The following is a 12,734-nucleotide window of genomic DNA, read 5'->3' as shown; positions in this document are numbered from 1 at the left end:
GTCACCCAGAGGTGACCTAGGTTCATAAATACCTAGGTTCCTACCGCTGTTTGGTTCACCATTGTTTTGGATTACGATTTGATGCCTTTCAGGTTTCTATCCGGTAAGTGGACCCTAAAGCCCCAAAGACACTCCTTATAAAACCAAGAGGCTTGGATATGGGTCTGGTCCCCATTATGACATGTGGGAGGGGCCACTAGTGTTTATCTTTCTTGGTAAAAGCAGCTGGAGTTATAAGAAGCCATCATCTCTTTCTGTCCTGGATGTGGAGTGGTCAAATACAGCACCCCGAGCAGTCAAGAGGTACATATACCATGCTAAGTTCTCATGGGTCTGTCCCTGCAAATTGACTTCTCAAGGCCACCTTGTCTCAGGTTAGATCGATACAAGCAATGTGTTCCACATGCTAGAAAGCAAAGGTATTTTCTTAGAAAATATGTTGAATCTAGTTTCTTTGAGACCCTCAACCCTACAGCCTTAGTTGACATTGCTCACCTAACTAGGGTATCTTTCTAAAAGGCTCACTATTCCAAGTGAAAAAATTCATTTCCAAAACCTAGACTCCCAAGAAAGCCTCACATTCTTGACTTTTCAGTGAAAATCAACAGAATGAAGAACCTCAGGTGGAAGGGAAAAGAGAAAGCCTCAGACAGGCTGTCCTGATACAGACCTGGCCAGTCTCTACATCCTTGTAAGGAAATGGTTAGGTTAAAAAAATGAAGCTAAAACCCAACTGCTTCCAGAGCTAAACATTCTAGCTAGCGGTGTATCTAAAGGCTACAGTGGAAGGTGGGTTGTGCACTTCTGCACCTAGCCAGCCGCTGGGCCTGCTAGCTGCTCTCTGTATTTCTGCAGCCGCTGAACCAGAGCACCTCTTGGCAGCAGGGTTTCAAAGTTGTTTTCCCTTTTTACTATTTTCCAAATGTGCCAGGCTGGGCACTGGACCACAGAGGTTAGAAGGCCTAGTTTTTCTGCTTGTTTCCTTTCTAAATGTCTTCTATGTGGTTGTCTATCCTTTTTCTTTAACCTAAAACTCATGGGAAAAAACCCTACAGAGCCAGAAACCAACACAGTCCTAACCAGTTTTTTAAAACTATGAATGAGACAAAAAAATAATAATAATAAGGAGGTGAGCAGGAGAATAGGAAACACAGGAGCAGTTGACACACACATACAAACAGGGCAACAGAAAAGAGTTGAGAAGGAGAATGGATTGGAGAGAAAAGCTTCATTAGACTCAGAGAGGCAAGCAGTGGCAGTATACCAAGGTCACTTCTAATTTAGACCATCTAATTGGCAAACAGGCTCCAAATGGCTATCATCTCACAGGGCTTGGAATTAATGAAGCCCGATTATTTTCATTACCTTCCTCTGAGATAGAGACAAAGTGAGAGCGGTACCCACGCAGGTGCAAAAGCCCCAGGGCTAGTGGCTACCCATTGCCCCAGTGAGGGGGGGGGCAGCCAGCCAGCCTGTCCCAGGAACTCAGAGATGCACAGGGAGGCACAGAAAATGACTGAAAAAAAAAATCACAGGAGATAAACTATTGCTCCTGAGTGGGGGGAGAGAGAGAGAAAACTGCAGGCAGTGCAGGGCCAGGAGCAGAGAAGGAAAATCTGTGTGTGTCAGAAAATACAGGATAATTAAGAACTACCAAAGGGAGAAAAGATAAAGGGCCAGAAAAACGGTGTTCCTGGGCTGCTTAGGAACCCATCCCATCTCCAGTATGAGATCATATTTTGTTAAGTGACTGAGGAACAAAAATAATTTCCCTATATTATACTCCAGGAGCCCAGTGGTATGTCCTGTCACTTAGAAGGATAGTGATCAATTAGAATAATTTAAGAGTATTGAAATGCATGATAGGTGGTCTTTTTCCATTCTTATGTAGGGGCCAGAACCATGTCCCCTCCCCAAAAGAGTAGGAAAATGAGGGCACAGAAAAGCAGCTCCTAGTCCTCACTGGCAATTTGAAATCTCTTAACTTCTCTGTAAGTAGGTGAGAGTTCTGTGGAGCTGACACTGGTGCAGCCTGCTCGGTTAGGTCAGGAGGGGCACTTCTCTCATCGCCCTTAGGCTTTATAGATTTCCTTCTTTCATATGACGTGTATAAAGACACTCTTTGGAGGTCTACTTCCATAGGCCAAGCGGAATGAGGTGCTGCGGGTGCAGTTTCCACAGTGGAGGACCAGAGCTGCAATTGTTCCCAGTGGAGAATATTTTTCAAGCCCCTTCATTGGTAAAGAGAAGGGGGCCCATGGAAGACACAGATATGAGATGCAGAGCATAAGCAAGCAGCTGTTACCATAGCAACAGACATATTAGACACTGCAGGTTCCTGAAAGCTGTCTGATAAGGTATTATTAAATGAAGCCTCCTCAAAACACTCTCCATTTACAACTGAACGGAGAGACATTGTGTAGAAAGTAATCTATTTCCATTTATCAGGGTGAAATTTACTTTTAGAAGGACTGAAACCCAATTCAAGCCAAATCCTGTGACCTTGGACCCAGACAGCAGAAAATGTTTATCAGAATTTATAGCTTTACATACCCTGGACATACCCAATGTCTACCAAGAATTGTCTATTTGGGTTTTGCCAGCTTTTCCTGTTCTGCAAGGTGACCACAGCTAACAGTCAAACCAGTTGGCAAGGAAGGAGAATTCACTCCTCTCACTGACATTCATCCTAGCCACTCAGGGACAAAGCAGACATAACTTTCTCCTCTTGCAGGATGAATGACCATACACTGGCTATTCCTTAATGATGATGTGTTTTTAAAAATGGAGCTCTGATTTGAGGGGCATTTCTCATCATGCTGTTTTCAGAGTTTCCCACTCCAGTTGACCAGGAACAAGCAGATGTATAGTCAGAAAGCCCAACGAATACTTTCCCATGGCCAATTTTCTAATAAAATTACAGTAAAATACCCTCCAGGGGCATGATTTTAACCACAAGTTTATTATGATCACTTAGTTGTAAAACAATTGAAAATTCCATTTTAACACCAAACTTTATGTTCTGTGTCCCTTTCTGATATCTCCCACACATTTCTTCTCCCTTCCCTTATATTCTAACTCTGGGAAATGAACTAGGGGTGGTGGAAGGGGAGGAGGGCGGGAGGTGGGGGTGAATGGGTGACGGGCACGGAGGGGGACACTTGACGGGATGAGCACTGGGTGTTATTCTGTATGTTGGTAAATTGAACACCAATAAAAATTAATTTATATAAAAAAAATAACACCAAACTTTCCAAAGAAAGAACAGTGACATCTGTTTTGATTCATCAGGGCAAACTGCAATCTTCAAACAGGATTCTGGGTTCACCCTAAGTTACAGCCACAAATTCCCCTCTAACCCTGGTTGCTCATCTTTTCCTGCTGAACTAAAGGATCAAGGTGGAAATGCTTTTTCACTTCACTGCAAACTATCCACATAGCTTGAAAAGCCAATTCAATACTGACAGCCATGCAGTAACTCCATCTTCTCACATAGAGAATAGCAAATCACCCTTATATGTACCTTTAAGAGTGAAACTATTATATGATTACATTTCTCATAACTTTCAACTTGCTTCTGAATCCATCAACTTTCTCTTGTTGCTAGCAGAGTGACTTCCTATGATCAGTGCATTTCCCATAATTTGCACACTTTTCAGAAATGTATACATTTCTAGTTAAAATAATCCCATTTATAATTGCACCAAAGATAGTAAAGTACCTAGGAATAAACTTAACTGAAAAAGTGAAAGACCTGTACTCTGAAAACTATGAAACACTGATGAAAGAAACTGAAGACAACACAAAGAAATGAGAAGACATCCCATGCCAGGGGACCGGAAGAACAAATATTGTTAAAATGTCTATACTACTCAAGGCTATTTATAAATCTAATGTAATCCCTATCAAAATACTAACAGCATTTTCCACAAAACTGGAAAAAACAATCCTAAAATCTGTATGGAACCACAAAAAAAAAAAAAACAAAACAAAAACAAACAAACAAAAAAAACCTGAATTGTCAAAGCAATCTTGAAAAGGAAGTACTGGAGGTATCACAATTCCAGACTTCAAGTTATACTACAAAGATGTAGTAATCAAAACCGTATGGTACTGGCACACACACAAAAAAAGACACACAGATCGATGGAACAGAACAGAAAACCCAGAAATGGTTATACAGTCAATTAAATCTTCAACAAAGCAGGAAAGAATACCCAATGGGAAAAAGTCTCTTCAACAAATGGTGTTGGGAAAACTGGACAGCAATATGCACAAGAATGAAACTGGACCACTTCCTTACATCATACATAAAAATAAATTCAAGATAGATTAAAGACCTGAATGTGAGACCTGAGACCATAAAAATCCTGTAAGAGAGGGGCACCTGTGTGGATCAGCCAGTTAAGTGTTGGACTCTTGAGTCTGGCTCAGGTCATAATGTCAGGGTGGAGCCCCAAGGTCAGTGGGGAGTCTGCTTGAGATTCTCTCTTTCCATCTCTCTGCTCCTCCCACTGCACTCTCTCTCTCTCACTCTAAAATAAATAAATCTTTTTTTAAAAAAATCCTGTAAGAGAGCACAGGCAGTAATTTCTCTGATACCAGCTGTAGCAACATTTTTCTAGATACGTCTCCTGAGGAAAGGGAAATAAAAAATAAACTATCAGGACTACATCAAAATAAAAAGCTTCTAACATAGCAAAGGAACAATCTACAAACCAAAAGATAACCTACTGGATGGGAGGAGATATTTACAAAGGACATATCCAATGAAGGGTTAGTATCCAAAATATATAAAGAACTTAGAGAACTCAACACTCCCCCCCAAAATAAACCAATTAAAAAATGGGCAGGAGACATGAACAGACATTTCTCCAAAGAAGACCTACAGATGCCCAACAGACACATGAAAAGAGGCATAACATCACTCATCATTAGGGAAATGCAAATCAGAACCACAATGAGATACCACCTAACACTTATCAGAATGGCTACAATCAAAATCATAAGAGAAAGCGTTGGCGAGGATGTGGAGGAAAGGGCACATTTGTGCATTGTTGGTGGGAATGCAAACTAGTGGCCAAAGTGGAAAACAGTATAGAGGTTCCTCAAAAAGTTAAAAATAGAATCTAGCAATCCCACCACTGGGTAGTGAGCACAAAAACACTAATTTGCAAGGCTCTATGTTTACTGCAGCATTATTTACAATAGCCAGACTATGGAAGCAGACCAAGTGTCCATCAACAGATGAATGGATAAAGAAGATGTGATATGTATACTCAACAGAATATTATTCAACCGCAAAAAAGAATGAAATCTTGCCATTTGCAGCAACATGGATGGATTTGGAGAGTGTAACCCTAAGCAAAATAAATCCAAGAAAGACAAATACAATTTTATTCATATATGGAATTTAAGAAACAAAACAGATGAACAAATAGGAAAAAAGAGAGGGAGACAAACCAAGAAAAAGACTTTTAACTATAGAGACCAAACTAATGGTTACCAGATGGGGGTAAGGGGATGGGGACTAAGAATACACTTATCATTATGAGCACTGAGTTAACGTGTAGAATTGCTGAATAGCTATATTGTACACCTGAAACTACTATAACCCTGTTAACTATACTGTAATTAAAATTTTAAAACGTAAGTCTCCACTTCTATAGAAAACTCTCCTGTTATTTGCTGTGGGAAGATGAGGTACACAGGGGTTTCAGTAAAAGGTACCAAGTGTAACCCCTTTAGGGAGTACATTTTTCCTCCATAGTTATGCTGTCAGGGATTCTTCTAGAACAGGATTTATTAGCCTGGTTCCATATATGAATTTGACGGTATTCTTCAGCTTCCTGGCATTGTACACACAATTTTGTATATGCAGAATCCTCAATGGTGGTCTTAACAGAGTTTGTCCAACTTTACTGTGCAGAGAATAACTCAGTAAGGCTACAGAATCACTTTCACTGGAGTCTCCAAAAAGATTACTATAAATTCAAGTTACTACAGATTACAGATTTAATATAAGCTCATGGATTACTATAAACCCACATCTCCTAGACCAGATTCATATTAAACAGGAGAAATACTCAGCTGAGCAAAAGAAAAATGTCATTAGGTACTGAAAATGTTTCCCACATCTCCTGTTCCTTCAGGTCCTGTGGTTCCAGGCCATTGGTGGGAAGTATGACAAGGCCTGAGAAATAACCATTGTTATTTCCAAGGCTGGTGAGAATGCCAATACCTATAGAAACTCATCCAATCAAAGGAAAAGGTTTCCACTCACAATCTTCTCATGATATTCACCAATCTATCTGAAAATATCCACGGAAAGTGAATTTATACTTGAAAAGATTTCTGAAATGAAACTTATGCTAGGTCACCTTCAGGTTTCCCAATGGCTGCTAAAGTTGTCTGGATGCATTATCAATTGTATGTACCTCATGACTAAACATCACTTGGAACATTATTCATTAATCTTGCATAATCAAATGGAATGGGAAATGCCTAGAGGTTATGTATCTGTGACCTGCACATTGTAACATGGAATTCCCTAGAAAGAATACCTCTCTGGGAATCTTCAGACAAAAAGGCAATCAAATTAACTTATTACTCTATTGTTGAAATAAGTTAGAGGTGAGAATAATAATTCTCTGGTAGTTTTTCCACTAGTGATCAGGAATGGGCTTGCACAGCAGCCCTACCATAGAGAGAAAAGCAGGAATGTATCCACCTGTAGTGTTTTGAAAAGTCTTCACAGTACAATTAGATTTAAATCTTTACGGTAAACTTATAGGTACAGCAACATCACGTTCAAAATGCAAAGCCCTTATCCATGAATCAACACGTGCTATCCCACTGACCATCCTCCTGTTCTGAGAATCAAAGTATCCACTTGAGAAACTCTCACATTACAGGGTCACACTCAGAGTTGGAAAATACGGGTTCAAATCTCAACTCTGACATTACAAGTGCCATCAAGTTAGCCAACTTTTCTGAGTCTCGGTTTTCTCTGTTGTTAATGTAAACAGGTCAAACTCTTAACCAAGGCTGTTGTGAGGATGAAATGAGATTAAGAGCAACCAAGAACACAACCTCCTTATGAAAGTTTGGAGAGTCCAAGTAACAGTTTCTTCATGTAAATGGTTAGTTCATCTAGACCTCTGCACCAGACCAGGAGGGAGGATAATAAGGGAAAGTAGAGAACACAAACATATTTATGCCGTTGGCCACAGTCACACCATGGTGTGCCACGTTTAAGGAAGATACAGAAGAACAAAGGTCACAAAACTAGGATCATTTTTGACATCTCCAACTCTATACTAGCTTTCTCAACCAACAACACAGGATCTTGTCCACGCTCCTATGTCGCCTTTGACCTCTGCGAAAAGAGAAGCCACGGGTCTTGCTGCTGGCTGCCTTACCGTCATAATGAGTTTCTCCACGCAGTCAGGTGCCACGCTGTGGAGGTGGGTGAGGTGCAGCTGGAGGTGGATCTTGTTGTTGAGCATGTCCTGGCACAGGGGGCAGCGGAGCATGGGCTGCACGGAGTGCTGCGTCATGGCATGCACCCGGAGCCTGTTGACGTCGGCGTTGCTGTACTTGCAGTAGGGACACTGGTACATCTGTGGGGACACACCCACCCCTCGGGCTGAATCTTCAGTTCCCATCAGTGCCTGTTGTCTGCCCCAAGCCCACCCACACAAGAGTCTGTTTCCCCGCTGGTGTCTAAAACACTCCCCTCCCCCCTACCGTCAGCAAGGCCCCTTCCGGTCTCACCTGCTCTGGTTTGGTCTCCTCTGATGTTTTAGGTCGCTTTGAAGAGAGAGGAGATTCCGAGCTACCTGTGAAGGAGATGCGTTTGGAGGTTGCAGGAGAATCTGTCAGCTCCTTCTCTGCCTGGCTGGACGACGCTGCAAGAAAAAGCAGAAGATGCGATATAGCAGCCAGGCCAGGCCAGCTCCCAGAGGGTTTGTGTTGGGTGAAAATCAACATTCATTTATAGCACAGGATTTTCTTGAAACACCAAAATTCAAGTAGGATGAGCATCCGGGCTGACTTCTCAAGCATGCTGGAAAAGAAGCAAGTGTTCCTCTTTCCTCACTAAGGAAGAAAGATAAAGAAATGGACTAAAATGCTCTGAGGTGGATTAATCTAAATTCAGTGTACTGACCTCCCCCAAACAACACACATCCTGCTGGCCCATGGAGGGCAGTAGGGTTGAGAGTGGATGGGAGAGTCTCACCCAGTTGCTCTGCCGACCACCAGTCAACTTGAGTACCAGACACACTCGCTTGCACAGAGGTGATCAACTACGTGCTCCCACCTTTACTGTTCCAGTGCTTGGAATCACACACAGCACATCACAGAAGACCCAATAAATGTGACCTGAGAAAGGTTCACACAGATCTCTGCATACAAATACTTGGGGGGAAAAATCAAGTTTGGGTTTAGTAACCTGCTTTGGGGAAAAAGTAATTGGAGAATGGAACAGGTAGGACATGAATCCAACTTAAAATCTAGCCAATGCTCCAGGCACCAGTGTTTGTCTTCAGAGTAGGTGGTACGGGGGAAGGTCTCTCTGCTTGCCCAAAACAAACCCGATTCTACCAAAAAAACCAAAACACTAATTAGTGAGGAGAGTCACATGAGACTTAAGTAATAAACAGTGGGTACAGAAGTATAGGTAGGAGGAGTTCTCTGGAAAAGGATCTGGAAGATTCTGATGAAAAAACTGCTGGGTTAAGGGTTTAACCAGGATAAATAGGGTTTCTCCAGTGTAAACACAAATCCCAACCAACATGGTTAGATGTGGTTATTCCAAAACCTGGTCCGTATTTGAAGATTAGTTCACTTGTTTTGGATACAACTTCATTTTTCGTAATTTTGCTAAAAATGATTATTAAAATCCTGAAAATGGTAGTGAGAAATATATACCCATTCCCCTCACTGAAAAATAATTTGACCAGCATTGAGGCCACTGGTTTAGAAAGCCTAATTTTTGCCCTTTCATGAAACAGCTGACTGTCTCACCCAGTCTAGTACCTAGCTTGTGTTTCTACTTTACACTCAACATTGAAATCTGTTCTGACACGGATACCAAGATGCTGTCATTATAGATGTGTGCTTTAATGAACAATTTTAGAAAATCAATTTTATTCATTAAAATCATAAGGCCCAAATAATTTTTTTAAAAAACTGCTAAATGCAGGAAATATTCCAGGAAGTTGATGCTCTTCCCAGAATGCACATCTTGTGACCTTTAAACCCCAGTATCTTGGTAACCTGGTCTACATAAGTTTGTAGGGCATCTATTATTTAAAAAGTACAAGGACAAGCATTTTATACACATACCCCTCCTCCTCCCAACACACACATTCATAACAGTACTTTAATCTGTCTCGAATCGACTTCAAACCCATTTTGCTCTTAATGGGAGTTATTCATTTTCACTTGAAAGGTAATACATGACGGCTGGATATTTAATGTGATGGACTGGCTGCCGATTAACTAGGTGCTGTAACATTCTAGACCAGTTTCCCCACGGCCCACTTCCCATCTCTCGGCTCCTCAAAGAACCCCATGTCGCAGGTTTCCGGCCTCACGGTGTCATGGGCTCCTACCTGAACACTCCCACAACAGGAGTCCTTAACTAATGGTTCAGGGACTTTAACACCCCCCACTCCCAGAAGGTTCCTTTTTCTCCATTTTTCATTTTTTGCTTATTGGTTATCCTCTCTATATTAATAGTTCAAATGCATTCTACTGATGGGGTGAGTGGAAGCATCAGGAGATACTTTAGATGCTTATTTGTTATAGCCATCCTTTCCCCTTCCCCATTTCCACCTGCAACCTATAGGCATTGAATACGGCTGTACTTAGAGTTAGGAAAGAGCTGCTATTTGCTCTTCCTTCCACTAGAGGCAAACCAAGATAGAGATGCCATTCCAAACACTCAGTCCCCAATTTTGTGTTAGTCTGCCTGACCTAAAACAGCACTCTCTCTTATGGGACCATACCACTATCCTGTAAATGCTCTCAATCAGCCCGCTACTAACCCCCTTTGGAAAGGTGGTCGATTGCACAGTTGCACTGCTGCGTGAGTGGATGAGCAGAGGATAGATCAGCCAACTCATCTCACTCACTGGGAACTGCAAGACAAACACTGGGTAGCTGAGTGTGGTGTCAGCTTGCTCATCTGACCAGAGTCCATCCTCTTCCTTCAATGTGCCATGCACAGTGAACTGTGATGAGGTTACAGAGGTGAGAATTCTGGCTTCAGAAGCCACTATTCCTTCCCCCTGCACGGAGCAGGGAACTTTTATTACCCTTTTTCTTTTTTCCTTTTTTAAAGAGTTTATTTATTTATTCATGAGAGACACAAAGAGAGAGAGAGGCAGAGACACAGGCAGAGGGAGAAACAGGCTCCATGCAGGGAGCCTGATGTGGGACTCGATCCCAGGACTCCAGGATCACACCCTGGGCTCAAGGCAGCGCTAAACCGCTGAGCCACGGAGGCTGCCCTGCTCTGGAATTCTAAACCTTCCTTTGTGAGCTCAAGCTAACGTGTCTTATGAAGTGTTTTAAAAAATAAAATCAGCACTTTCTCTCTCATTCCTCTTTCTCTGCAGTAACACATCAGCCCTGCTATTATATGAAATACTGAACCCACTGGTGTAAAAACTTCTGGGGCCATCTCCCTTCTATCCTGGACACCCTGCACTGTTTATTAGATCTCATCTGTTTAGAAGTGGACATCAGCCACCTGCAGCTCACTAGCTCATTCCCTGAAGATAAAGCTGTGCCACTCTTGTAATAGATTCCATTAACACCCAGTTACAATCCCATTGTGTTTCCCTGGGTGATGTGGGGACTGCTCCTAAGAGTTAGGTTAACTAGGCTGACAGCCCCCCTCCTAGCTTAACCCCAGGCATTACGATATTGATCCCTATCAAGACATGGCACCGACGTTTTTTACACAATTTCTGTAGACGTGCAAACAGTTGTGCAAGTTCTCCACAGGCATGCTGGATGAAGGTTGACTACAGGCCACAGTCTGAGGCTTCCTCAAGCTGCTTCTCTCTGAACTACTTCAAAAGGGCCCGAGTCTCAAAATCAATTTCTATTTTAGTTCTGTCACTAGCATACATTGTAGGCCTAAGTGAATGGGGTTGTATGAATACCAAGAAAGAAAGTACTGTGGTTTTGTTTTGAAGACTTCTCTAAACTTTAACTTAAATTCTAGGAGAGATGTCACAGTCTAGGAAACATTATTTAAAGAATCAATTACTGGTCACTTTAAGGCCACTATGACATCACAGTAGTTAATTGAAAATACATACACTTCAGAGACAAGCCTTACTTTAAACAGTGCCTGGAACTTTTGGTTTATACTGGCAACATAAAGTCAAACAACTTCAAGGGTTACTACCTGTAGTGGTTTTTATAATAATCACAATATGAATTGGAAACAATCTAGGTCTCTTAGATCACGGCATGGTCAAGTAAACAATGGTATAGCTTCCTCTCCTGGATACTAGAGACATTAAGAATGATAGCTGTGAACCAATGTAGAAAGTTACTGAGAACGCTTATCAGAAGAAAAAATAAGATAAAATGTGCATTACACCATGATATAGCTATGGAAAAAAACAGGTACTTGAAAAGACTAGAAGAAAATGATTGTTGTATTTAGGTAATGGAATCATGGACCATTTTCCCATTTTCTAAGGTTGCCAGGTAGTTACATTATTCTTAATATTATAATTAAATAGTTCAGCATTTAAATTCAACTGTCCATGAAAACGTTGATATTTGGATCCATACTGTGCAAAACATCAGGTGGTATTTTTTTTTTAACTTTGCTGGTTAAAGCAATTTTCTCATTTTGGCAGCTGTGTCATACAAAAATATGTGTTAAAACTCAACAAATCTTCCACGGGCAACATGCTGGGCTCCTGGCACTTGGAGGGGGGATAGAAATGTGGCAAGGAACCACAGAAGTGCATATGTTACAGATTTCATACTCTATAAAGCTAGGCAGATGGAACAGTGATGGTGGGATGGTGGGTCAAACCCCTACCACAACCTGATAGTATGTGAGCTGTACATTCCTTGGCACACAAACTTTCTATAAGGAGTGAAAAAGCCTTGCTTGTTAGGGGTTATGGCTGTCCTACCCAACTTGCTGATGAGGCACAGAAAGGACTGGCATGTCCTCCTTATAGGGTCCGAAAAATTCAAAGTTGGCTTTCTAGGCCAAAAGCTACCATTTCCTGTTGAACTGTGATGGGTTGGCCACCACAACTGCCAAAGACAAATACTAAGAGAGGCAGACCTGATTCATGACTATTTTATTCTCTACACATGAGGCAAAATAATTTTATCCCCAAAGGAAACACAGTTGTCGAGGCATGGCTTCCTTGGGGAGGGGGTGGGGGGGTGGGGGGAAGGATCATTTATGCATGGAGACATCAACTTCCAGATTACTCATGCTTTTACCATATTTGGAAAGTATATAGCATCTAAAAATAATTATTTAAAAAGGTACCCCTCTTGTCATACTTAATTAGAGGAAGTTGGGAGAAGAGGAGCACCTACCTGAAATCATGCAGGTTTTGCTTGCAATTTTCAAAAAATAGTCTTAAGTTCTAGGCACACAAAATAATTAAAACAAGGCGAATAAAGTTTCATGTATGAAGTGACTTACTTTAAAAAAGAGGTAAGAATAGTATAAA

General features: G+C 41.5%; 1 protein-coding gene across 3 annotated transcripts in view; it reads right to left on the bottom strand.

Annotated features, from left to right (window-relative positions):
• The window catches only part of ZFHX3 (zinc finger homeobox 3), a 246,768-nt gene that overhangs the window by 21,047 nt on the left and 212,987 nt on the right, over nucleotides 1-12,734 (bottom strand). For all 3 annotated transcript variants that reach the window (XM_055305892.1, XM_055305891.1, XM_055305893.1), the window contains 2 exons: nucleotides 7,777-7,910; nucleotides 7,422-7,622 (listed from right to left, as the gene is read on the bottom strand). In XM_055305892.1, coding sequence (XP_055161867.1) covers nucleotides 7,422-7,622; nucleotides 7,777-7,910 — 335 coding nt within the window. The remainder of the gene's footprint in view (nucleotides 1-7,421; nucleotides 7,623-7,776; nucleotides 7,911-12,734) is intronic.

Source organism: Nyctereutes procyonoides, unplaced genomic scaffold (assembly GCF_905146905.1).
Source record: "Nyctereutes procyonoides isolate TBG_1078 unplaced genomic scaffold, NYPRO_anot_genome, whole genome shotgun sequence".
Classification (NCBI taxonomy): Eukaryota; Metazoa; Chordata; class Mammalia; order Carnivora; family Canidae; genus Nyctereutes; species Nyctereutes procyonoides.
This window is presented reverse-complemented; position numbering and strand designations above follow the sequence as displayed.